We start from the raw sequence: 27,940 nt of genomic DNA on the forward strand, positions 1-27,940 counted from the left end.
CCTAATAAGGCAGAACCTCATTTCCGAGGAACTGGTTAAATATGTTGTTTGAATAGTGGTTAAGTTAAAGTTAGGGTTAGACATTAACTGGTCATGGTTAAGGTTAAGGTTAGGAATAACACTTTGTATAGACTGTCCAAGTGAATAGAAGTCAATGCACATAGGGTGTGTGTGTGTGTGTGTGTGTGTAGGGGGGAAATCAGATGCAGTCAGACTGGTTTTGTGTTGGGAACTTGCCGGAAGCAGTAAAATCTGATTTCACAAGAGTATTGATCCAACAATACAGTCATGGATCAATTGAGCCTAATTCATCATCATCATCATCATCATCATCATCCTCCTCAGTGAAGGTGTCTGTGAGTCTCACCTGTCATTTCATTGTGGGCTGAGTTTCTGAGTCACATTTACGCTAAGTTATCGATGCCGTTTCTCACTGATGTCATTCTCACTCTCTATTCCAGTTCATTTGTGATATGGAAATGAGTCACCACATACACGCCCCTAAAATTCCTCTGCCAAACTCATATAAGTGGACGCGCGACGGCAGCGTGGGAGAGACGAGAGCGAGAGCGCGCAAAATGACCACCATGGGGTCTTGTACATTTGCTCTATTGACACTTTTCTCCTCACTTTACAGCGTTTTGGCGCTGGCGCCTGAAGGTAAGCGCTGTCTGCTGTTGTCGTTCTGGTTTACAGAGCTCTTTATGTATTCATGTCCACTTATTAATGTCGCGTATAAGACCGTTTAGCACACTCACAAGAATTGGTTTTACGCGCACCATAAACTAAATACTGTTGTGTTGTTGTTGTTGTTGTTTACCTCTTGTTTGTTTAACGGTGATTCCTTGCTGCTCTCAGGCGCGTGTCTCCTTGAAGTGGACGAGGGACCCTGCAGAGGGGAGATTGAGCGCTATTACTACAACACAATCACCCAGAAGTGCGAGATTTTCTACTATGGAGGGTGCCAGGGCAACGCCAACAACTTCAGGAGTTACCCGGAGTGTCAGAAAACATGCTTCAGAATCCCAAGTAAGTTCTCAAGAGATAAAGTGATAAAGTGAGCCACGCACTGTGTGGACAATATTGTCCCTTACACCTTGTGGGAGCTGCTGAATGTGCTGTATATGCTGGGTGTGGTTTTTAACTCTGTATCTGGGATTAGAATGTGAATGCAAGGAGTGTATGCTAGATTTGTATATGTTTAGTTAAAGGGTTAGGGTTAGGGTTAGACGTATTAGACGTATTCCAAGCAAGTCCAGTTGCCCACAGCTAACTACTGAAGTTGTTTGTGTGTGTGTGTGCACAACACAAAAAATGTTGTTGGATTTGATCCAACCCCAGCCATAAAATTTGTCACTTTCCTCCACAGAGATTCCCCAAATCTGCAGGTTCCCCAAACAGGAAGGACCATGCCGTGCCCTTTTCCGTCGCTATTTCTTCAACATGAGCACAATGCAGTGCGAGTCCTTTTATTATGGAGGCTGTCAGGGCAACTCCAATCGCTTCCAAGACCACGCGTCTTGCATGGAGTACTGCAGTCCACGAAAAAGTTAGTATAAAAGGAATGTGCTGCCACTGAACAATAATAACCCTGAAGAATTCATCATGCCTTTGTGAGAATGCAAAAATGGGTAGATTTCATTTTTGTTGTCCTTCAGAGACTGTTATTAGTTTTCTCATTGGGTGCTTTGTGCTTTAATTCCCAGCTGTGCCTGTGCTCTGCCTCGACCCGCTGGATAAAGGCAGTTGTTCAGCCTCCATACCCCGTTACTACTACAACAAGGCCACCAAGAAGTGCGAGGAGTTCGTCTACTCGGGCTGCGGCGGGAGCAGCAACAACTTTGTCTCGAGGCAGAGCTGCGCGAACACGTGTGTCAAAGGTGTGAGAACGAACGTGCGCTGAAAAAGAAATGAACGGCTGTAACTGAAGTTGGCAACGTGAGGATAATAAACTGTCGCATTTGGATCGACAACACGGCCGGCACAAATTTGAGAATTGGGAAAGTCAGAGGAATTGGAGAGATGTAACGGGGGGGCTTCAAAAATGGCAGCGACGTCCTCCTTTCATTAAAATGATGACTGAGAGCAAACCAAAAAGAAAAATTCTGTTAATCATGAGTAAAAAAATAGTCAACATGCAGGAGAATTACCAGCTTATCATACTAATCAGTTGTCATGCACTTTCTATGTTCCAGGGAGGAAAAAGCACACAGGCCAAGGAAAGGTTCGTCGCGTGAGACCGAATAGAAACAATCACATGTTTTTTGCAAGTGTCTGACATTTTGTTCTCACAGACGCTCCCTTGGATAAAGCCTTAAATCGAGGAAACAATCACGTGTCTTTGTTTATGCCAAAAATCCTCACCAGGTTGACTGTGTTGTCACCGATGGAGCCTTTAACAAAGAGTCTTGTAAAGTCAAAAGCAACTGTTCAAATGTGTTAATACTGCTGCACTGAATGTTCACGAGTGTGTATTTTGATACTGTATGTTTGTAATGTATGTTTTGTATGGCAGGACAACTATGACACCCTGTGTTATAAGCTCACCTTGGACAGCACATCATTTTTCTCATTTTTTGCACTTTTAAGCTGCTGCTGCTGCTGCTGCCAATAAATAACCGTATGATGTGATATTTTCGTGATTTTAACTAAAATCACGGGGGTGTTTATTACAACTTCCTCCCATGCAGTGTATGCATATTAAGGAAAGCTTTATCTCTGCAGTGATAAAAGACTGCTATGAAGTATATTTACTGTGACGTGTTTATTCAAATGGTGTCCAGATGCATTTTATCTTGTACATTAAAAAAAAAAAAAAAAGTGCTGATCGGAAATTGCTGTATTGGAATACTTGAAACTTGAAAGCACCACACTCACATGCGTCCATTTCTAGAAGTAACAGTGACCTCAAAAAATGTGTACATTACAGTTATTTGAAGCACAGAGCTGGGTCCTCACCTTTTTTATCACTTATCCTCCATCCGTTACTAATGTTTGCCGTCTTCCAGTCTTATCTGTCAATACTCTATAAGACATTCAAGCCTGTCTGGGCTGCTTCAGTACAGATTTGAATCAAGGAGGAAGCAATCTGCTGGAGCGGCAAACACACAACTGAGGCAGGTTCATAAGAACGCTAGAGTGAGCGTTACGCTTTTAATGAAGGTTAACCTGAGTGCATGTATGCATCCTTCCTCAGCTCGGAAGGATTTTCATCTTCTTTCGGTTAATGTTCTTCCGTTTACCTCAGTGAGAACGTGAGGCTGTTGATTTCTAACCAGAACGACCCAAATCTGTTTTGTTCAGCTGGAGCGTTGTGTGATTTTTCAGGCAATAGATATTGATGGAAGAAGATAAAAGGAAACCGCTCATCCGTCTGGCTTGGCTATAAATGGCAGTAAAACACGTGAGACGAGGGCCCTTTGCTATTCACAGCCACAGCTAAATCATCTGTTAGGTAGCAATTTAAAAGAGCATGTCCTCCTCACGGTGCACAGCCAAGTGTCATCTTTAAATCATGACTGCAGCGTGTGGTGGAGCAGGTCGTTTTTGGCAATTTTGGTTATTTTGATCTCCTGCCATTTGCACAATTAGGTCAATACAAAAAAAGAGAATGGAACATTTAAGAGGTGTGTGTTGAATTTCATGCAATACACCTTTGTAGTTCATGACTCTCCCACTTTGTACATAATGGCCGATACAGACGGTTTGAAAGGAAAGTAAGCGCCTCAACTGCTGATTTTACGAGATATAAACCTTCCAGTCTTTCTGTAAAGCTGTCCAATATTAAATACCGATAAATAAATGATTACACATCCTTTGCAGAGTCTTATTAAACTGTGCATAAACATGTTCTCAGGGTTTAACCGGCAAACACGACAAGTGTAAATTGCAATTATAACATCGCTCTGTCTTGGACCATTAATGAGTGTTAATATAGTACTGATAATAAACGACTGTGGTGCGGTTCAGAGGGCTCCACATGATCTGATCCTGCTCTGGTTATTTCATTATCTGCACAGCATTAAGATGCTCAATATTGTCTCTCTCATATTGATGGTGATGAAGTCGAGTTCACACTGAAACGTGTCTCTCATGATGAGATGAGATTAATCGTGCGTGTCGTTTTTATATAGGAAGATATCAAACGTCACAGTGGTTGTGTAGTTACGGAATACAAAATCCTAATGCATGAGCAAAACATACTGCATTTCAAGCTGAGTTTGCAGCTCAGCCCTGTTGTAGGGTAAAGTAGTTCAAGATGCCCCCTGGTGGCAAATTGAAATATCTCATTAATGTCAGCAACTCCTATTGTAGGGTGGAATTACACTAAATGAAATTGCACTTATTCTAAAAAACGCGTGGGACCATAAAAACACCCTCTAATATGATTCTGCAGCCAGTCTGCTTCAGAATACTAGAGCAGCCCACGTCATGCAGTTGAGATGATGACTCAGCAGCGTTTATTCTACCAGTGTGTGTCTGTAGGTGGACTCGGTTTGATGAAACGCTTCGAGTGCTCTCGCAGCTTTGGCAGCATCACAGAATATAAAAAAAACACTGACTGATTACACAGGGAGTTTTAAAGATCATTTATTTATCTCTAATACTGGTCACACTTCTGACACGGACACATTTCACACCGACTCTACCCTCACATGAGTGCTGTGTGGTTTCTAGACAAATAAGTCCGGTTCAGTGTTCCAATACAGGAAACAGGAAACAATACATTATCTGTGATATGATCACCAACAGAAAAATGCCGAGTCTGTGGGATAGTTTGTCAGTGTTCATGAGAACTCCCTCGCTAATATGACAGGATGTGGTTTATAAATGTGCCGAGTAGAATATCAAGCAGGGTTTGCGTGCGACCTCTCACGTATACGTCGACCGGTTTCAAGCGTGTAGCACAAAACAAACAAAACAAAGGGACCAAACCTGCTAACAGACACTGAACCACAGAGTGAACTGATTTCTTTTATTTTAAGACTCTGATTTTTTTGGGACGTCAGCGTTCGGTCTGTTTAAACCGTAGACCAAACATGTCGGATGGCTTTTTTCCGAGCCCGACATGGCATTAGAGTTTCCCCCACATTTATCAACCTCTGTTGTGTAAAGTGGAGAAATCTCTGGCCATCCCTCTTTTCCTCTTCTGTCACACACACCTCAGACTGATGTGATGAGAATGTGGATTATTTTTCCCCTCACTGTCCATCTGGGGGTCAAACACACACACACACACACACACACACTTAAACAAGTCGGACAACTCTACACATATGACAATGTCATGTTATTCACAGGGATTGTTTTGTTATATCCGTGTGTTGCATATGGACACACTAATAATTATTCCACAAACCCTGCTCCTAATATCACTCCGCTGTGGCTACAGTGGACACTTTCTTAGACTCCACTTTGAATGATTTAACAGGAAAAAAAAAAAGAGAAATCTATTGTACCGGCTGCAGACCAATGTCTTTAATAGTGTGCTTTTGTGTTGCAGGCTGTTATTTCCACTAGAAGATGACTCATCGCTGTTCATAAAATCGACAGCTTTTCGTGGTTGGCAAGATCAAAAATGATTTGAGTCGGGCAAATGAATACAGATGACTTTGCTTCTCTTCCAGCTACTTTGGGGGTTGAAATTAAAAATAAATATAAACACATTAGTCTGAACTACGGCCCCTTTCCTCCATCACTCTGACTCTATGCTTCAACTACTAGACTTCACACTGACCGCCTGTTCAGCAGACTCGGCATAATAACACGGACACAACATGCCAACCCATGAGTGGGTTGAGCACGGGAGCAAAAGAAGTCCTGACTAAGCAGATTGCGATCGGAGTGAAGGTGAAGGACTAATCTGTCTTTTGTGGCGCCTGCTGTAAAATGAAATTGGACATACTTCTGGAAACCAATCGCAGATATGAGCAGATGCTCGCTCACATATTTTGGTTTATGAGTGAGTCGATGTGAAATGATTATTCTGCTTGGACTGAATCTTAAAAGGTGTAGTTGTGCGTTAAGGTGGTAGTAAAGGACAGGTGCAAGGTCAATGTAATATGAAACAGATTGCTGTAAATGTTCCTCCTAGTTGTAGTGTCAAATTTTAAAACCCTAAATGTAAAACTTAAAAAAAACACCTGGCAACAACATACTATTTTAGTTTATGGACATTGTGCTGCAGTGGAAACAAGGTCTAAAGACAATGCTGACATATTATAATCCTTTCATTTTGAACTTTTGTGTTAGAGACATGATGCAACTTGGTCATGTGACAAACTTTTTGACCAATACATCGACCCCTGCGGGATAATAATGTTATTATCATTTTTGCACCTGTCGCCATTTGACTTTCACATCTCGCCGCGTCTCTGTTGCAGGACACGCAGGACTCACAGTGAATCAGACGACCAGTTAAAAGTGCCCATTTTCTGTTGGACGGCGGTGAATGACAGACAGACGGAGAGGGCCTGACAGCAGGAGGAGGATTTTATTTTCCTCTCATACAAATCATGCAATCTTCATTAGCGGACTCATCTGTCATCGTTTTGCACCGACTTTGATTGTCAAAAAAATAAGGACCAAAGTGGGAAGCATGCAACAGCACTGTGGCTACAAGCTCATTGCAAACTTTGTTAGCTCTGTTTAAGTTGGGAAAATAGTACATAGTAAGTGCTTTAGCTAAGAACACCCCCATGTGTGACTGGTGGTTGAAAGCAAAACAAAACACTGGGCTAAAAAAAGGCTAAAACACTGAACACTGGAAAAAAAAAATTCAAATGAGAGAGACAACTTGTGCTCATCTGCCATACAAATTGGGATTTCTCCAGCTCCAGGACAAAAAATAATTACATTCTCCGTGGCAGGATGTGATGCAGTGACGTCCTATTAAATACAAACTGTGCACAGACAGCGCACTGGCACCGAACTCGCAGGGCCTTGTCTCGGGCCTCATTATACTCTGGTTTAATAACCACACACCATGTCCCACAAAGCAGGCGTTTCTCCAGCTCAATTTTCCTCCATCATCCTCCACCTTCCCTCATCACCACAACTGACCATAATGGAGAGTCTCTTCTCTCCTCTGAGCTCAACACTGCAGCGTTCTGGGGCTTCACATGCGACGAGTCACAGTGGTTCTGCGAAAGGGGGGGGATTTGTCACGAGACTGTATTGTACGCACGGATTGACTTTTGTCCAGATGTTTGCATCAAAAACAAAAAAAAAATCAGGTAAGGGTGATATTTAAAAGGAGAAAAGACATGAAATAACAATCACTCTCTAACAACCATAATACAGATGCAGTTAATCATTTGTTGATCCACTGGGATCTGTAGGTTGTAGTGCACATGTGTAAATGGTCAATTTAGGCATAATATTGTTGAAATTGCACTTGCACAAAATGTCATGTTAAAAAAAAAAAGTGGAAAAGTTTTTGTGATGTCCACTCATGTCTGGATGGAGGTTTCCTCTTTTTTTTGGTTTGGAGGTGGTGGCACTGCCTGTTTTCAGATCTCCTGGCTTTAGAGATGATAGGCTTATTGTGTCTTTCACTGGTATAATGTGTAATAAATATGCAGCTACATGTCTACCACTGACATGTCTCTCTCTCTGTGTGTGTGTGTTTAAGGAGAGGAAGAGAAATGAGTGCTCAATTTGAAATGACATGAGCTGCTGACAAACAGTGCTTGCTTTGTAATTAAGCACAGAGAGAAAGTTGTCGAACAAAAAAAGGCAACACAAAGAAGACGCTTACTAATTGTTTCCAAAGTAGTCGCAGATGTTTTTCTCCCTTATACACCGCACCAGCTTCGAGATGCCAAGTCTGGCTTCCAGAAATCAAATTACCATCAGGCAATCATCAAGGGGGATTCTATTATGCACACAGTAATTTAGTTTATTATTATTATTTAAAAAAACAAAACAGGTTCACCTATAGTAATATCCCCTCTCAAAACACTAGCTAGTCTCTAATCTGGAGCACAATTTAAAACACTGGACATCTGCCAAGATCTCATCAAGCTGACTCAGTGAACGATATAGATTTTTTTCGTGTGGAAACGTTGAAAGTAAAAAGACCACAGGGACTTTGAGAAGGGCCAAACTGTGAAGACTGCACATCGAAGCGCCTCCATACAGGCTGATCTTGTGGAGTGTTTGTAGCGAACAGTGGTCGGTAACTAAGCTTCGGAAGGCCAGTGGCAGCAAGGGGTCAAAGGTCTTGGGCCCCCCGGAAACCCATTGACGCACATGGGGAGCAAAGGCTGGCCAACGTGGTCCAATCCTGCAGGAGATGGAGGAAAATTTTAACACCGCCTGTGACAGAATGCTGCAGAACACACACACACAGTGCATCACCGCAGACGGCCGAGTGTCCACGGTGTCACATGGAGCAAAGCGGAGAGTGGTCTGGTCGGATAAATATTTTCTATCACATCATATGGATGACTGTGGGGCGCATAGCAGGTGTGCACTATAGAAGTATGAGACTGTGGTGCTTTGGACAGTCAGTCCAAAGACAGTTTCCCAGACAATCCGCTGGGAAATCTTGATTTTGATATTTTGACATGTAGAACAAACAACAGTATTCCCTTATAGCCCACTTCAGCAGGATATTGCAGCATGCCACATAGGAATGATTTCATTTCTACTCTCCTTCAATTGAACCCCATCTTAATAAAACTGGGAATCTGCAGGGTGATCTTAAAGGGTATTGTCATGTCTTCTTGTATGACAGATAGTGGTTATATGGTGTTGTTGATGTTGTATCAAGGTCACGTTTAAGTGTCGAATCACATGTGCTGTCATTTCCCCTTCGTGTGATTGTGTCCAAAAGGAGCGTCCAGTCCAGCAGCAGCCCGAGCGCGCGCAAGCTGATGTGGAGGAGAAGCTGCTCCTTTCTCCTCCTCGCTGTGTGTGTCTTTAACGCACAGGAGCAGAGATACGGCGAGGAGGAGCTCCGCCGCCACACGCTCGTGTGCGCAAACGGGAGAGGCTGTTAAACGCACTTGGATTACCGGGCAGTTGACTGTCACCGCTCACAACGGCTGCAGAGTGGCGCGCTGCCCCGCGCTCTCCACCGCGCGCACCGCCGCCTATTCATTCATGTCATAAAAAAAAGAGAGACACCTGAGCGAAGCCGCGGCCACAGCAGCATTTCATATCTTTTTTTTTTTAATTGAGGCTGGATAAGAAAAAAAAAAAGTTTTCTTTATTTTATTATCATTATTTCATTTGTACCTGACACTGCGTTGAATCGGCTTGGAGCGCAGACGCATCCAGTCATTCTTTCGAGGGAAGACACCACTCACCGGGCTTCTGTGTCTTTATGTGCAGTTTCTAAGTACGGTAAGTCTCTTACTCTGTTTTTTTCCCCCTCCTGTGAGTGTTAACTTCTTTAAGTTGCTGCTGGAAGAATCAAGAGAGAAAACAACAACACATTTTCTGTTCTGTCAGTCTCATTAATACATGTCTTCTTCTTTTTTTTCTTTTTTTTTTTACTCTGATGAAGAAGATGCCGTTTGGATTTTTGTCGTGACTGATGACGCAATGTGAATTCAATGTTGTTTTTATGTTTGTGTTCACGCTGTGGGTGGATTCATGCCGTGTCGTGGGGAGCGTTTACACGGGTTGCTCAGCACAGGGTAGATGATTTTTGGGGCAAAGGGGAAATAAAGGCATATGAAATGCAACATGTCACTCACACCCATGTTGTGTTGTGTTGTGTTGCACAGGTGTTTTATTCATACGTTTTACAGCTCAGGGATGTAATAGTCAGCTGCAAATGAGAGTCTACATGGCAAACCAATGCAAATTCACAGAGGGATCCATCAGTGAAGACAGATGTTTATACCATTTGCTGCCTTAAATGTTCTGAAGAAAGGTCTCACACACACACACACACACACAAGTGTGCATACTATTCTATTGGAGGACACTACATTGACTTCCTTTCATTTGAACAGCCTTACCCACAATTCAGATCTTAGCCCTGAACTAAACCAGCTCCTCGGAAATTAGGTTCTGTCTAGGATCTGGTTTTGGTCTCCATGAGGACTACTGGTCCAGTGTCTCTGCCAGAAAAGGTCCTAAAGAGCTAAACAAATTCAAGTACACACACACACACACGGGTGTGTGCAGGCTCCTGCTTCTCTTCAGAAACGATAATCAAAGGATAAAAAATGAAGAGACATCTGTTACATTCCCAGTGATGAATATAGCTGCTCATTAAAAACACAGTAGGACACACACACACACACACACACACAGGAGCATCCATGCAGCACACACTGCACATAAGTAGTCACGCAAAGGAAAGGTCAGCGCGTGCCACTTCTCTGCACTTGCCGTATTACTCATTATGCCACACTTACCGAAAACGCAGCGTCTGTGTGGCGAGCGACACCGAAGCTGCTGCTTCTGTTTCTCAGAAAAGCACTGTTGACTTTGCATCAGATGCAGAATTGCACAAGCCAAATCCACAACAGGATTTTTCTCTGTGAGAATTTCTGACACCGCTTTGAACCGCCCCATAATGTGCTTGCCCCTCATATTGATTATATTAGCAAAGTCACTGAGGAGGGAAAACAAGCATTCCTACATGGACCGACTGGACCGCAAGCCGGAAACAATAGAAGCCAAAATCATTACTGAACGCTGCCTGCCTCACCTCACCACGGTCTCCAGATTGTGGCCGAAGCAGAGCAGAGACTGAAGTGCCTGCCTTGAAGATGTCTGTGGCTAAATTAGGGTTCTTCATGTGGGGATTCCTTTGTGTTTGCGTAACCGTGTTCGGAGTAATGGCTCGTGTCATCTGGGGCTTTATCAGAGGAGGCAATGGTGAGTGAAGTGGCTTCGGCGAGCAGTTATGACTGAGGAACAAGGGCTCCTGAGCACATATACAGAACGCTGATACGCTGTGCACTTCAGAGGGAGACAAGAATAGCAACAGACACTCAGTCAGGCTGTCAAAGAAAGGGAGGCAGAAACGGCACAGAATGAGAAAGAGAGCAGTGGAGAGGAAATGTGCAGGCAGGCTCTCTGAGTTATACACACTGCCCTGCAGTGAATTGGGATTTGGTCGGTAACAGGTCTGGCTGCTTTCTGAGATAAGTTTGTCATTCATCATCCCACACATTGTCTGTCCGTCCGTCTGTCTGTCCGCCTGTCTGCCTGTCCGCCTTCTCTCTGGTCAGAGAGCGGTGAGCGGTTGATCAAGCAAGCGGCAAATCTGATCTCAATTTCAAGGGACAGGAGCAAAAGGTCTGAGAGAGAAAACGGTCTGTCTGAGATAAAAAAAGAAATAAATAAATCAAATACAGGCCTTTAGAGGAGTGTGTGTGATGTTGTATGAGCTTCTTAAAGCTTTAAGTCCAGTTGAAAGCACTGGATGAACGGGAGAGGCGGACATCTGTGCTTCTTTAACTCGTGCTGGATATTGGACAACGAAATGCATGTGAGGCTCTGCTGCGCTGCGGCCGGTCACCCGCAGGAAAACGATTTCCACACTGAATAAATGCACGCACGCACACACGCATGATATGACTGTATAAACCAGACTTACCTAAAGCAGCAGAACACACACACACACACACACGGTCATGTAACTGAGACTCATCATCCCTGGGAAGGTCAGCACACTGTCATCTGTCTGTTGTTATTCCTCAATGTTAATCAAGTATCTGCTCCATGTTTTATTAATACGGACATGCAAGGACGTCAAATGTCACCTGCTCCTTTTGTCCTTTGCACTACATGTTTTGCCATTCATCCATTCGCTCAAACATTCAGACACACAAGCCGTCAGACGCAACACGGGGTTAAATGTCTTGCCCAGGGACACATTGGCATGTCGACTAATGCTCTGATTACTCCTCAGGTTTTCCAGTAGTATTTATCCTGCTACCTCACGCTTTCTTGGCAAAAACAAATCACACGAGTCAAGAATAATAAGAATGAACATGATATCGGTCCAACGCTGTCAAAGAGTAGAAAACTTTCTTCTATTGACTGCTGACATTGGCTTGTTTTGGACCTTGGAAGATGAGCCAGGCTAAAATGCGTGATTTTGAAAAACACTGCAGTGTCGTAGGTGAGAGTTCCCCGTGTTTCACCATTTTTATTTCGTGATGAATAGGACTGTGTTTTTGGAGCCAGGGGTCAGGCTTTCAGTCTTCGTTCCATGGTGCCAGAGATGTATCACCTCAGTAGTGCACTGCTGGCTCTGTGTAAAATGGTGAAGATATTTATGGAGAAGCAGGAGTCACTGAAGTTTACTTCTGACTTAAGCCGCTATTCAAGTGTTGCAATATACAGCTGCAGCAGCTTTGTGCGATTCATGTTCCTCCGCTTTTCTTTTTTTACGTCCCGACTGCGAATCAGATTTGAACTTTACGTCGGTGAATGTTCTTGTCGGTTTGATTTTCTGTGAAAACGGGAACGAGCCGCTTGTTGTAAAAAATTAATTTCACAGTCATCTGTTGCTGTTACTTCTGCTCCGTTTGGCTTCTGTGGCTGGATGCGCGGCAATAAAAGCTTGAAACATGTGCATGATTTATGGCGGAGCTTAAGACTGCAGGGAAGGGATGCACGTGGAATTAATATTACAGAAATGTCCTGATTTCAGCTTAGTTATTACATTAATAGAAATGGAGATGTGTGCTTTTTCCTGCATTGGTGCACCTCCTGTGAAAATGTAGCATTTACACAGAGTGAACAGCAACAGTAGAATCAATAGGGGGTGCTACAATAGAGTGAGAGCTTAGTGATCACAGGCTTATCTGCAACATGAAGAGACGCCAAGATTGTTGTGTGTGTAAAATACATTTCATTAAAATGCATTTGTGTCTCTTCCGGCGTGTGATGTATATACCGCCCACTTCTAATGCACAAATTCAATTTGTGGCACCGCTGCTCAAGACGCCACAACTAACAGCACTACCTTGACTGATAGAAAGCTCCGTTTGTCAAACCACCAATATTTGTTAGTAAAAGCCAAGGCTCATGCAGTTTTTATTATTATTATTATTATTATTATTATTATTATTCATATACAGAGTTTATCCCATGAGTTTTAATACACATCACAACCTATGTGTTCGGGAACACAGGAAATGATTTGTCGACCAGGGAGAGAGGAAAGAGCATATTCACTGCTGGGTGGTTATATAAGTTAAAAACATGGTGAGGTAACTCACTTCCGAATAGCTGCTGTTATTCTGTACGAAGGACCGTGAAGTGTCCTACATTTTGACTTTTAATGCAAAGCTTTTAAAGGTCAACTGCTGCTAAATACTGGTAACCAAACATGCACCAGAGTCTCTTGTGATCAACATGCTGCCTAATTCCAATCCAACTCCGGCAAACTTCGTCTTGAAGCCCACCTTGACACTTGTGGACGAGCTGGACAGTAAATGAGACATCTTTTTGAAGGGTCCATTTAGCACAGTGTCCACATCTCACATCAGGCAGCGCGACAAGGAATTACACCTTCACTCAGTTTCTTTTTTTTCTACTCATCTCGCTGACGTGCCTTTGATTTGCTGCTAATTTGCTGATAGTCATTTGTCCCACGTCTTTATGCTCCTTTACTCTCTAATCTCTACTTTTCCCTACCTTCTTTATCCACCATCGTGGGCCAGACGGATGAACAAACCTGCCTCTTTTTTATGCAATTCCATTTTTTTTCTCTCTCTCCGCCTTGTCACTCTTCATTTCTGTCCTCTGATGTCACTCTGTCCTTTCACTCTTTGCCCTTCACAGTTAATTGCATTCTCAGTGTCTCCTGTCTGTTGCCCATCTCCCGTTTTCCCTCTGTCCTCCCACCTTTTCTCTTCTCGCCCGCTCCCTTCCTGTGTGTGGTTGGAAGACATTTTTGAGGAGCTTTCCAAGCCAAAATGTCAACTCCTAAAAGCTTTATGTTGCTTGAAGGGGGCAAGCAGTCGCAACATGAACATAACTCAGGGTCACAGACACACTTGGATTGTCTCGAAAATATGCTTTTTGCATTTTTTTCCCCCAGCACATCTATTCCAGTATGTCAAATTATGTCTGGTTGAGACTTGTGGAAAGAAAGTCTCAGCTGTATAATGTCAGCGGTTCCTTTTCTATACGTCGTCCATAATTCGCCTCACATTCCCCTTGCTGTTTACCAGGTGTCTACATTATCATTCCCGATATGTTCAACCTCCCCCCCCCCCCCCCCCCCCCCCCCCCCCTCACAAACACTGACATTTAGAGTGACGCACTAGAATATATTTGGCTCCAGGTTCCCCACATCTGACGCTCTCACAGAGCACCAATGTGTCTGTGTGTAAATGTGCCTGCAATCTGTCATGTTAGTGCCATAGATTGGGATCTTTTTATTCATGCAAACCTTTTGGGGTTTGTTTTTTTTCCACTGCATGGACGGCGCATGTCAAAGAAGACACTGTAAAGGTCAAGGGATAATTTGACATTTGGGCAAATAAGATAATCTGCTTTTATTGCCACGAGTCAGATGTGGGAGATGGATGCCATTCATATGACATACGGTAAATGTATCTTGAGCAAGGAGACTCATATTAGCACAAAGACTAAAAGAGATAGAAAGTGATGCCTAGAGGAAACAGTTCACCTCTACTTGGTTCCTTAAGTTAAACTAACAGGCTTCTGCTTTTACTTTTCTGACCCTGACCTGCATCTTGGACAAGTTCTAAGTACAGGTGTGAATGCAGGCTGCATTTGAGATCCAGTCCCTGTTCTGCTCAGTTTCTTTTTACTAATGCGAGTGCACGTGCACGTGCACCCTGGCCTCTGACTCACTGCACTTTCCCTCTCCTTGTTAGAGTTTCCATGCATTGATTACTCTGTAATAGCAACAATGACCACCATATATTGATTTTTCATGTTCAGCGCAGACCTGCATGCACCGCATTGATTTCACTCTCAAGACAGTGGTTAAAAATTAGTCACAGCCGTTTAGGCCAGAGCAGGTTGCGTGTGTGTGTGTGTGTGTGTGTGTGTGTAACACTGGCAATTGGATTTATTACGATGTCCGAACCAGACTACCTGACCGCTCATTGATTTCCTTTGCCGTTTGGCTGTTTTTTTTCCGTCCTTATTTTTCCCTATGACTCACAGGGCGGTGTGTAATTCCAGGTGAATCACCCACAACTAAGCTAACACTTAAACATTGTGTGGTTTTCTCCACTCTCTCACCTTGCCCTGTGTTTGGTTGTATTTTTTTCCCCGCGGAAACACAAAGGGATTCTTAAATTTGCACCAACATACTCTCCGCATAATGTCTGTGAAACGTCAATAGCTTGTGTCTCCTGGTTATTAGAATTCATTATATTTGCACTCACACCCAATTAGTGGTGGTGAATTTGAGCTCTGCATTGAACTCATCCTTTTCACACACGAGCAGTGAACACACACAAATCCCAGAGCAGTGGGCAACATTTATCCGCACCCGTGGAGCAATGGTGGTTGGGCACCTGTCCCGGGATTTAAACCGGTGACCCTCCAGTTACAAGCTCAGTTCTTTTCGTTTAGTGCTAAATCGCACCAAAACAACGTGATAAAACTGTGATACAAACAAAACTGAGGAAAATACAGAACACAACTCTGTGCCGTTTCCATTAAGCGTTTTTGGTGCATGGCAAATGTGTCCTTCAGTAAGAGCATGTCAGAGTAAATGGTTCAGGCTGACTCTCTGCGTGGTCTAAAAGGGCTTCTGGGGCTTCACAATGATGCTTAAGGGGCTTGTTGTGCAAAGAGAGAGTGATCTTCAGCGTAGCTACTCCATTATACAAAAAGGCTCTACTCTTCCATCCTAATCTTCCTCCTGTTTGTCACTAGTTTCACTTCCTATCGTTTAGGAAACGTGTGCTTGTGTTAACTCAGTGCTGCCCTTATTGCTCATTTCTTGCTCCTTTACATTTTTTCCCATCATGTCACAGTCGGTGATGGGCAGTAACATCAGTCCTCAGTGTTTTATTACTGTGATAACTTAAGTGTTAAGACTAATGACTTCAAAACAGTAGTACAATTACTAGTTACTGTGATATTTTTCTCTTTTTTTTGTCCTTTAGAGGCCGAAATCAGTAAAAAAAAATTGGAAGAGACTGATTCTTTGCTTTGAGAAGCTGCCAGGTTTGCTGCTCTGCAGTTTGACTGCTAATTTTTGTCTCAAAGTGGATTCAGCTCCAAAACAAACTTCCCTTTTTCACTGTATTTATTCAAGTAAGATAGTAAAATAACAAGTACGCACCCTATTACTTTTGATACCAAGTAATACGTGTTAGCAGAAGCGGTAATACATAATAGTATTGCTCTTTAAAGGATTATTAAAAAGTCCCAATCATGGTCTGAAGTGTTGAATCAGAGCCAATCACCCTGATCTCCCATGATCTTTCACTCCAGCTGCTGGGCTTTACACACAAACCACCTGTTAGCTTTCCCTCTAAACGTCAGAAGGAATATTATTACTGTTAAAAAAAAAGATGGGGGGGGGGAGTGGTGTATTAAGGCAAATACAAGTATTGGGACTCGGTATTGGCAGATACACAGTAGTAAGAAGATGAGACTGGGATGGGAGAAAGCTGATTTAGACAGGAGCCGTCCTGTGCATGGGTGATGTGATGACAGCATGTTTTCCTCTCGCCCTGCCCGGTGCTCTTTATCTCGTTCTGTGAGAGCAGCTTGTAGCACCCCGACACTGTCCACTCCCTGACCCAACAATGTGGTTTGAGAACACAAGGGAATTGTAGTGAGTGGCTGAAGTCCAGCTACGAAATACTTCTTTAATTGCTTTCCCATGGCGCTCAGCTGCACTGCTCATCCCTTTCAATTGCACACGGGTGCAAGTGGAAGTGAGTGATGTAGGACAAGTTACGTAACCGAGGCGGATCGGTACTGAATGCAGATGTGGAGCTTTTAAAGTAGTAAATAATGTTAAAAACATTTAGTTAGGGAGAAAAAAAACCAAAAGGAAATATTGACAGCTTTCTGTTGAATAGAGAATCTTAACAAGTGTTGGTGTCATTTTTTTTTCCCCCATTCTTAGCGAAGGTTGAGAGGGGAGACCTCCTGGGAAAGTATCCTCCCTCACAGTGATAATTGAGAGCATACTATGGAAGAATGCAGTACACTTTCCTTCTTTTTTGTTTCTTGGAAATAGAGAAAAAAAAAGAAGAAGAAGTTATCTTTAAGACGTGAATAATGATGTGCAGATGGAGAAAAGGAATCAAGAGTACTGTACATGAAGTCACCTACGACAGCGCAGGCCTCGGCTCAACTCTCCAGAAAACACTTTTTCCTGAAGATCTTCACCGGGAGTTTTTGTCAAAAAGATGATCTCAGTTTGTTGGAGTTCATTTCAAAAACGAAACATGAAAGCAGCTTTGTGGAGGAAAGTGTTGAAAAATCACACTATTCTTTTCAATATAATCGCTGAGCAAATGCATTCAATATATTTTTTTTAATGAATGCCTCGTGTCTTTCATAGGGATGGCACAATAACCAATATCAGTCATTTTAGACCTTTTGCTATGGTTACTGTGAAGCTGTTAACACATTTTTGTGTCACATCTGTCTAATATCTAATCCAGTGATTATGACCAGTATCCAACATCGTGTCTCATCCCTAGTCTTTTAGACAATGCCACTGTCTCCAAGTCGTACATCATAGCAGGTCTCACTCCCATCTTGTAGACCATCTTTCACTTTTGCTGCTCTACCTCTACTCCTTGCATCTTCTCCGTACCACCCGTCTCACTGTCATTCACACACACAGGTCTCGCTCCCATAACCTCTCCAGTGCAGACCTTCACCTCTCCTCCAGGGCTCTCTTCCACCCGTCCCTTACTCTCACCACAGATTACATTATCATCTGTAAACAACGCAGTCCATGGAGACTCCTGCCTGACCTCATCTGTTAACCTGTCCATCACCATTGCAAACAAGAAGGCGCCCAGAGCTGATCCCTGATGTACACCCAGCTGTCACTCAAAGTGCTCACCTCACCAGTGTCTCGCTGGAGTACCAGCAAACATTCTCTGCATCCACAAAGACACCGTGCGACTTCTTCTGACCTTCTCTACACTTCTCCATCAGCCCTCTCAAAGCAAACACCACATCTGTGTTAGTCCTTCTTGGCATGAACCTGTACTGCTGGCTCCCCGATCTTCACCACCTTCAACAACTCTTTCTCACATCTTCACGGTGTGGCCGATCAACTTAATACCTGTAATTACTTTACAAGGTCGGTACCACTACACTTTTTTTTCCCCCCTTTTCCTCAGGCATTTTCTCGCTCTCCAAGATTGTGTTAAACATTCTTGTCAAAAAGTCCACTCTGCTGCTGCTCTCTCTCCGAGACATCTCCATACCTCCACAGGTACTGTACATCGTTTGCCTTTCCACTCTTCATCCTCTTCACTTCCTCCTTAATAATCCTCGGTGCTTCCTGAGGCACTATCTCCCCTCCGTCTGTCCTCCTTTCTCTCTCCGTCTCCCTCATACTCCTCGTTCATCGCGTCCTCAAAATACTCCGTTCACTTGTTAGGACATTACTGTACTTAATTACTCTGACCCGCTGCACGTCCTTTCCAGCTCTGTCGCTCCGTCTGACCGATCGATGCAAGTCCTTCTCTCCTTCCTTAGTGTACAGCCTCTCAAACACCTCACTATCAGACTTTGCCACCTCTCTTTGCTGCATGCTTACACTCCCAGTACTCCCGACTACTCTCTTCATCTCCTAGTGAACAATTCTAATAAAATAATGTCAATGTTTTATGTGCAATTGACGATAAAGCAAACATAATAATATATATTATACTGTAAATAATTATACCACGTTATTCAAAAACTAAAGTTAGGTTGTAAGTAGTGTGTTCATTTGGTCACTAAGCATTAAATACATGCGTCTTTGTCCACGTGGACACCAAGAGTGTAATATTTATCCGTCAGATAAGCGTTAATATAATAATCCATGTTTTTAATTGCTAAATTAAATGCTTTGGCACTTGGGCAATGAGTGACGTTTTAACGAGTCGATCCTTCTACATGAAGCGGAGCAGCGGAAACACTTCATATTGTCTTCATGTCGATAGCTAATTCGGAAAGTGCTAATGGATTATTATTATGACGAGGCGGACCGCGCTGGTGACAGTGCGGAACATCAGACACATCAGTGTACATCCATCCACTGATTAGTTAATAGTATGGCAATTTGCAGTGTACTTTGCTGCCTGGACTCTTCCTGGGCTCTAAATGGTTGCCATGAGCCTGGCCCAGATAATGGTAATGGTATCAGACAGAGAGGAAATGGAAGACAGAGAGAGACTCTCTTCACCTCTGCGAATATATGTGGGAGTATGTGGGAGCATGTGTGTGTGTGTGTGTGTGTGTGTGTTAATACATGCTTCCTCTCCAGCCGAACCCCGGGTGCAGATGAACACGCACGTTCATCGCTTTGAACTCATCAACCAACTGCATGCACAGGCAGATCAATTGCAATAAGGAGTCATTATCTCATTGATACCTATTTTTAGAGCAGTGATATCACCAACCTTTCAGTTAATTGGCATTTGCAAGTATAGCCTCTCCACGAGCGGTTTCCTCGGAACGATCCTATTTCCATCACTTTGACGAGAATAATACTCAAAGACACTGGATGATACAGTTTGTACCTGATGGACAGCAACATGGCTGATGTATTTGGACGGTACAAGGCAACACAGCGTGGGGTTGAACGGTTTGATGCCGTCTAGATTTCACGTAACTCATAAAGCATTATCACATGACATGACACTATACACTAATGCAATGATGAAAACTTGAAGATGTTGTTTCAAAAATCTATGAATCACACTTTATAAATTGGAAAAGAAGGACAATCAAAAACAGAACGGAACAACTGCCAATTGCCTTAAATTTAAATTGCGTCTTCGATTAGAGAACAATTGATTATTCAGCCGTAACCCAGCCACACACTTATATCTTATATCGTCCGTCTTTCGCCACCTTTGGAGCTGAAGAAGAAGCTGTTGTGAAAATATCAAATGTTGGACACTGTCCTTCGACTTCTGAAGGAAAAGGAATAACATTTGGTGAAATTTGCTTAGTCACGAATTCGCAGATAGTAAGATTTGACCAGGGACGTGCGGTCAGGAGAGGAAGGTGAGGATAACTTAGTCCACTTAATTAGTTTTCATTCAAAATCCCTCAATTTGCACATTTCCTGTTCAAATACTGTTCGTCCTATGCTCTCCCTCACACACTGGCCGGATGCATGACAGTAACTTGACACACTTTCTTAGCCAAATATGTACCTTACCAATGTGTGTGTAAAGAATACCGATGAGATACGGAACATAACCAGTAGCCAATGTGCATGCTGCCAGTTGGAGCTACTTATTTTGGTTTATATATTTGTGTCTGAGCAGCCATGAACCTCACATTTTTACACTAGTCTAATCATTAATTGTTGACATGGGTTATGGTTTGGGGGCAGAAACGCACCACGGTGAAAACAAGATTAACGTTTAACGCGTTTAACCAGTGCATGCATTTAATACATATACATTAACCCTTTCACATCTTAAGCCTTTTTTTTTAACTTATTTTAACCATAACCGTTAAGGTTAAACCATAAAATGTCCTGTGAGTTAAGTGCGTTTGCCCATTTTTCCAGAATAACTTTCAATATCTGGCAGTTATTAACAATTCACTGCATGTTAAAATGGTGTATTAACAATTTAAAAAGAAGAAAATCAAAAAGTTACACTGTGGTTGTACATGAACACCAGATTCTGCGTGTCAAGGTTGAAAGTTGACCAGTATCAAACATATTAAAAGTAAAGTCTTTGTCTCAATGTCCAAAAACAGGAAAAAATGGAAACTATGTCCAGGCGTTTTTTTCCAAGACGCTGATTCAGCAACTTCCTGCGACAGCGCAAGTGAAATTAGCGTAATAACCACACGTTGGCTTTGACTTGCGCAAACGCGTCGTCTGCGATACGCTTGGTGTTTTACGGTTAGTGATGACATGATCACACAAATGAGCTCTAACAATGTAAAGGGCAAACTTTAAAAAAATATTCTTTAAGTATTGGGAAGAGAGTGAGGGATCACCACTACTTTAAATTGCAGTCAATAATCCGTGCTCTGCCAAAGCCATCCTAATGTGGTCTTACTGTAGGTGCCGAGGCGTGAGCAATTAGAGGGTGTGAAAAACTGCCTCCCCACTTTACACTATATATTTAGCGTAAATTAGAATTGCAAATGTCTTTAATACTGCACAGCTGTGGACGTAGGGCAAGACGTACAGTCAGAGAACAATCAAGCTTGAATCAGCGTTGCGGGGTAGGCAATCAAGAGACATTTGCTTTGTCCGTCATAGGAAAGTTGTACTGAAGTTGCAAATAAAGGAATTTATATAAATGTGCAGCAGCGAGAAACGGCTACCTGGAATAGATATTGTCACATTAAGGATACGTGCACTCTCCACCCTCAATTAGATGAGTGGATGCGGGACAATAAAATTGGCTTGGTGACGATTCAGGAGCCTCATCAATGAAGGCTTGGATTCATCCCGCTTCACTCAGCTCAGACAGCAGCGGCACTTACACCCGTCATTATCTGCTATCTCCATTTTTTTTTTTAATATATATATATATATATATCTTTCTGAAATCTTGGTTGTTTCTGGGGGGGGGGTTCTGAGTTCACCTGTCAGATGATGATAATTGTATCTTGACAAAGAGTTCCTATGCAGTGACAAGAAAAGGCTTTCTGGTTTCTGATTCTGAGGTTTAATAATGTCGGAACGATTGCATCTGTATGTGTAATCAGTAACATACAGCGGTTATTATTAAGCCATTTAATGTCAAATTATTTTTGCGCCTTTGCGGTGTCCTCATGGATACTGGCACAAAAAGAAATCTGAAATGAATTCACTGGGAAAACAGCGAGTCTGTTCTTCACATTCTTCCAACCAAAGGCCCCTTGGTGTTTCCAGCCGTCTTCATCTGTTAAGAGTTTTGTGCATCGTTACAGATCAAATTATCGTATTAAACACTAACAAATGTGAACAATGCATCATTTCTTCTGCTTCATGCGGATCATTTCTTAACGACTCTTTCGTAACGGTGTCGTTGGCTCTGCGTCAGGTGTGCTGGAGGCCTCCGAAGGTGACATCACAACAACATCTCAGCTCAACAGCGAGTGATAATTAGCTGTGAGGTATTTGGTTTAGAAATGGCACAGGTGGCGTGTTCTTTTAACATGTAATATTAAACTTCTCTATATATATAATTAAACATTAAACACATTTTTATTTCAAGGCCTTTCCACATCTAATCTTGCCTTAAAACAGCCAAACAGTGCCTCCTTCTTGTTATCTGTCCCCAGTTACACGTTTAAAAACCTCACCCATTTACCAAATTAAAATTCAAGGCTTCTCAGGAGAAACAGCGCTGCAGTAAATCTGTTTTACCAGACAATTGGTTGGTAATATGGCCACATTTCAGAGTAAGAAGATCGATCTATAGGCACATTAAAAAATAAATAAACCAAATACAAGAAGACAACAAAGATATTTTACCACAATGAACCAGAACTGAACATGTTTTTAAAAAAGCATATGTGATGGAGAGCGTAACCTTAACCTTAAGGACCTTAACCATAACCAGTTAATGGCTAACCCGAACCTAAACCTCATCACAATTTAAATCTTAGCCCCAAACGTAACTAGTTCCTCAGAAATGAGGTTCTGCCTCATTAGGGAACCGGGTTTTGGTCTCCATGACTACTGGTCCTCACACGATCAGTGTTTGTGCTAGAAAAGGTCATAAAGAGGAAAATAATACGTACACACACACACACACACACACACACAGCATAAAGAAAGACTCCCAGAACACCTTTTCTCTGCTGTCAGCCGTGCAGATGTGTCTGGAATGGTGATATTTACAGCACAATAGACATTTTGTGTGGAAGTAAACTTTGTATTAGTTTCCAGCCTTCGTGGAAATAGGTTTTTTTTGTGTCTGCTAAAGATTTTTCTTTGACGGAAACACACAAGCAAACAATGGCACAGACAGAAACTAAAGTATTTTGTATTCAGTATATCGGAATTTCTCCAACACATCTGTATATGAGTGCGTGTTTCGCAGGCTTTATTTTCCGGGCTTATTGGATCATGTAAGACTTATAAACCTTTTAAGCCTCTGTTGCGATGTCTAACGTGCTTATCCTGTGTACCTGCTGTATTTTGGTTCTCTTTTTATTGTCCGTTCCATTCACATCCCTGAGCTGCCGATCATTTACCGTCCACATAAGACCCGTTTCTCTTCTGCTTGCTTTTTGAACCGCCTTGTTTGAGTTTGACATTGAGTCGCTGGATTAAGTGTGATCTCTGCCCTCGGGGGCCTCTGATCTCCACCTCTCGCATCCATTTTCACTTTGACTGCGATCCCTGATCCGGAGGGGTTTACCTTTTATCTTTGATTTGTAGCACCGCTCCTCTGCTAATGCCTCAACGAGCTGATCTGTGCAGCCATGTTATACCTGCTGTCCACTCGTTGCCCGTCGCTCGCTGCACTCACCGTTGTTTTCCGATCCCTTGAACCCGGCAGTTTTTCGGCAGTTTGGCATCCATAACGTTGCATTACTGTCTGTAGCCTCTGCGTGGGGCTTTCATTTAAGATATAACCTTTAATCTCGTTCAAGCGAAGGACTCCTAGAGGGCTCTGCTTGCAAAGCTACGCACACAGCTCGTAATTCCTGCAACAGGAAGGAGGGGAAAAAATCCCAAGGACCTCAGTGATTCAGTTTATACTCACTACTAATAATACATCTTACGTTCTCTTGAAATCAAAATGGTATATGATTCAAGAGAAGTGTTTGGTAATCGGGGAAATAAGCCCTTTCCCTCATCCTATCCTCATAAAGCAGACTTTTTTACTCGGTCACAATTCCTGTCATAATCATTTTGACTGCCAAAACATCTGTGATCAGATACTGCAATTCAATTTGCATTGCTATTTTTTAAAAAAAAGTTTCAGTTTAATATTCCCTGTCAATTCACTAATCAATATAAAACATGATGCAGCATCACTGATATAAAGAAAGTGAGGTTGATTATATGAGAAACCATCAAAAACTAAATATTTTACAACAAGGATGAGTACTTAATAAGATAAAGGAGAAAGTATGAAGTGCGGGTCAGATAGGCTGCGTCCTAAATTGTAGAAAAGCACCTTGCAACTGTGTCTCAACAAAGAACAGCTTTGTTGAGAAGGGTTTCTCGATGAAACCCTTCTCTTTTTTGATCCCCTGAACATACCCTTAATTCTGTGGCAGATGTCTGCAAGTGCCTGGAAAAGTTGACACCACTTCTGAGAGGCTGACACTAAAAAAGGTGACACATAATTGGTTCAGGGAGGGAACTGCTTATTTGACAGAACAACGTTATAAATTTAGGGAGAAAATGTTAATGAATCCATTCATCGTCTACTGCTTTATCCTCCACAAGAGGGTCACAGGGGAGTCGGAGCCAATCCCAGCTGACATAGGGCAAAAAGAAGCGGGGTACGTTCCTGGACAGGTCACTAGTCCAGTCCAACATACAGAGATGAACAAGTGTTCACTCTAGAGCTGAAACAATTAATCGATTAATCGATTACTAAATTAATGGACAACTATTTTGATAATCGATTAATCGGTTTGAAGCTTTTTTCATGACTAAAACAAGATTTCTGATTGTTTAAGCTTCTTAAATGTGAATATTTTCATTTCTTTGCTCTGGATAACAAATAAATCATTCTGGTTTGTTGACAAAACAAGACATTAGGGAACATCATCATTTCCAGGTTTGATGAACACCGATCATGGACCAAACGATTAATCAATTAATCGAGAAAATAATGGTCAGATTAATCGATTATGAAATGATCGTTAGTTGCAGCTCTAGTTCACTCTCACAGGGAGACAATCTTATAAAAGGGGACTTTATAAAACTGGTGAGACTCACAGCTGTGTGCTCTCCAGTCACGTGGGAAGCCCAGTCATGTTTGGTGACGGCATCATGAAATGCACATTAAGTTTATAAATGCGGTATATGATAACGTATTTGTGGTACTCAATATTCCCCATATGGCAAGTCCCAGAGAAGTAAAGCTATGTAAGTGCAGACTCACACAGTAATGACAGCAACAGCTGTCCTCAAGAAATAAAGCCAGGACTGTTGTGATGATGGCCTTTCTTGAACCGTTTTCTTCAGTGCACTTCATAATTATGATGTGGAAATTGACTTGCTAACCAATAAGCATCCCAGCTGTGACCCTGGGGATTTGGTGACATTAGTGTGAATTAATCACCTGTATGCAAATCAGCTTGAGCTTCCAATGCCGTATCACACTTGTGTTCTCCTTTTGTTCTCCTGTATGTGTGACACTGTTTAATATCTGTTTATGATTAACTGAAATGTGTTGTATTATAGTTATATTATTTCTAAAAAGCGGATATCTCAAGGCTTTTGGGGAAAACTAAGTTATACAATAGCAATTATACCTTAATCAGACTCAATGAAAACTAGAGCTTTGTATTAGGTTTAACCTAAAGATTATTTTTTAAAATCTTTATTTGATTTTGTCGTCCTTTTAATGGAAGTTATTTAGGGTAAATACATTTTAGGTAATTGGAAAAACAGACGTTTCAGTTGCTTGTGTGGTTTCAGAAAAGCTGCATGCTATACTTCCCGAAAAGCAACTTGATAGACTTGGTCATCTCGCCTCTAACCCTGTCTCCTCCTTTATATGCAGACTTAAATTATATTCACCTATATACACCTTCAGATTGTATCCCAGGCTTTCTTAAAAAACAACAAACAAACAAATACTGAATCAGCATGGTGCTCATTTGGGTTTTCTTCTCCGACACAGATGGAAACAGTAGCTTTCGCTGTTCTTCCACATGCCATTAATCATGCAATACCTAAAGGTGTTGGAACACTTGTTACTTGTTGTTTGCTGAGATGTGAGCCCCAACACATTGTTGAGAAGCCCTGACATTGACCTGAACTGGTCTGAGGCACACGGCGAATCCTGTGGAACGTTTGAGTCTGCATATTAATGCAAAGACCACCATGACAGTAGCCTTGACACACAGACAGTCAGACAGACAGAGGGGAGGAAAGAAAGAGACAGAGAGCAGGAGAGTGGGACTAAGGAATGGAAGAAGTTTCCAAAAAAGCTGAGCATAATGGGCGCCAGGTCATGCCAGGATGTATATGGAGCATGTAATTGAACGATGGAGTCGAGTTCACTTTTGGTGATTGAGTATGTACTGAAGAACATGACCTGATTCTGCAGCTGCTCTCCCCGACAAGGCATTGTATCATCTTTCAGCTCTTTGTTTTAATTGTTACGGTTAATGATTTGGGCTTTTGGGTCACTTATACAAGCCTTCGTTTGGCTAAGGTCATTAAGGAATGAGAAAATGGGAGTCTCTGAAATGCTGGTTGTTTTTATATCGCGGGCATGGAAGTTGTTGTTGGCGGCGCGTTCATTTTCAATACCGCATGATCACATTCGCGAGAAGCCAGAATTGCGATCGTGTCTGAAATATGATTATGAAGTCCTTCTGGAATTATGATGTCCACTATTGATACACCTCGCCTCTCTTTCAAGAGGCTTCTTCAATTCTGGATGACTGAGAACCTTCACGGATATTGAGCCACCTGTGCTTCCTCGGCCTCACCTCCTCAGTCACGTAAAATGTCTCATGCGTTTTTAGACTGATTTGAACAGATAATCCGGCCAAATTATTCTGTAGTGTGTCCACCTCTATGTCTGTTGACATTCTGAAGTCACGTTAAATTACACGAGTTTGTGAGATCCCAAATCCCTGGAATATCCTCCCTGAAATGGTTTGATTAAAATGCCAAGTGTGTGGTCCTGCGTCTTGTCTAGATTGTCCAGTCTGTGCTTTCTCACGATTAAAACATTGAGAAGTTCGCCGTGTCTGTGGTCTCCCACGTTTCCTTAAAATCGGAAAGTCAGATTTGAAAAGCCTCTGGAGTACGGGGGCAGGCTTAAGACATGAAAACAAAACACTGCTATACTGTGCCACACAGAGAGAGTCGGGTGGAGCTAATGGGCTTAATCTGCTTTGTGTGAACTCATTTGTCAATGGTTTGAAGGGGCATTTGTTTATATTTGAAAGTCACCTACCACAGCTTTAGCTGTAAACCTGTGGTGCATTATTTTGTGTCATAAAATGAAAGAAAAAATGAGAAAAAGGGGAGAGACACTCGAGCTCAGGATAATAGATTAGACTCACCAGAGGACGGAGTGATGATGTTTCTGCATGCTTGCTAAATGTGTAGGCAACTGTATCACCTTTAATGGTCATAATACTGGATGACTCTCAGTGCAATGTTTACAGCTTGACTCACTGCCATGAAGTGACCACCAATACAGAAGCATGTTTTATTTATAGCAGGCAAAAAAAAACACACATCCGTCCAGGACAGATTGCTAAATGTACCTAAAATGAAAAAGGAAAACAAAAAAAAAATGCAAGGGCAAACCTAAACCACAGCTGAGTTATTAGCTGTTGGAGTTGAAGAATGGCCCTCGAGGCTCAAACCTGTTCCATGTAGTCATAAGTGAGTGAAGAAAAGAGTAGCCAGGCTCCTATCAGTCTGCCTGGCAAACGTGAGATAAGTAACTTGTACCGAGAAGGATTCTACGTCACTCACACGAAAAATGGAGAGGAGAGTGGAGTTTAAAGGCAGCGATAGGTGCTGGATTACACCCCCCCCCCCAACCCCCCCCCCCCAACCACTGTATCTGGATAATGTCTCGACTCGAGATGTGATGAGCTCCCCTTTTAGCTTTCTCTGTCCGAAAAAAATCCCATTTATCTCACACCTGCCCCTTCAATTTCG

General features: G+C 42.4%; 2 protein-coding genes across 2 annotated transcripts in view; both read left to right on the forward strand.

Moving 5' to 3' along the window:
- The first annotated feature begins 536 nt into the window (after positions 1-536).
- Positions 537-2,834, forward strand: tfpi2 (tissue factor pathway inhibitor 2). The gene is made up of 5 exons (XM_058618427.1): positions 537-660; positions 859-1,029; positions 1,370-1,549; positions 1,707-1,880; positions 2,196-2,834. The coding sequence occupies exons 1-5, from the start codon at positions 579-581 to the stop codon at positions 2,276-2,278; spliced, it is 690 nt and encodes a 229-aa protein (XP_058474410.1). The 5' UTR covers positions 537-578; the 3' UTR covers positions 2,279-2,834.
- Positions 2,835-8,864: 6,030 nt separating this feature from the next.
- The window catches only part of calcr (calcitonin receptor), a 53,488-nt gene continuing 34,412 nt past the window's right edge, over positions 8,865-27,940 (forward strand). The window contains exon 1 of the mRNA XM_058619553.1: positions 8,865-9,351. The gene's annotated coding sequence lies outside the window, so the exon portion shown is untranslated. The remainder of the gene's footprint in view (positions 9,352-27,940) is intronic.

This window comes from Solea solea, chromosome 20, assembly GCF_958295425.1.
Source record: "Solea solea chromosome 20, fSolSol10.1, whole genome shotgun sequence".
Lineage (NCBI taxonomy): Eukaryota > Metazoa > Chordata > Actinopteri > Pleuronectiformes > Soleidae > Solea > Solea solea.

Bases quoted from the DNA above. Each gene is read 5' to 3' on its own strand.
- tfpi2 (XM_058618427.1), top strand. From the start codon at position 579: ATGACCACCATGGGGTCTTGTACATTTGCTCTATTGACACTTTTCTCC. The intron at 1,550-1,706 runs GTTAGTATAAAA...TTTAATTCCCAG, and splicing joins GTACTGCAGTCCACGAAAAA to CTGTGCCTGTGCTCTGCCTC. The intron at 1,881-2,195 runs GTGTGAGAACGA...TCTATGTTCCAG, and splicing joins CGCGAACACGTGTGTCAAAG to GGAGGAAAAAGCACACAGGC.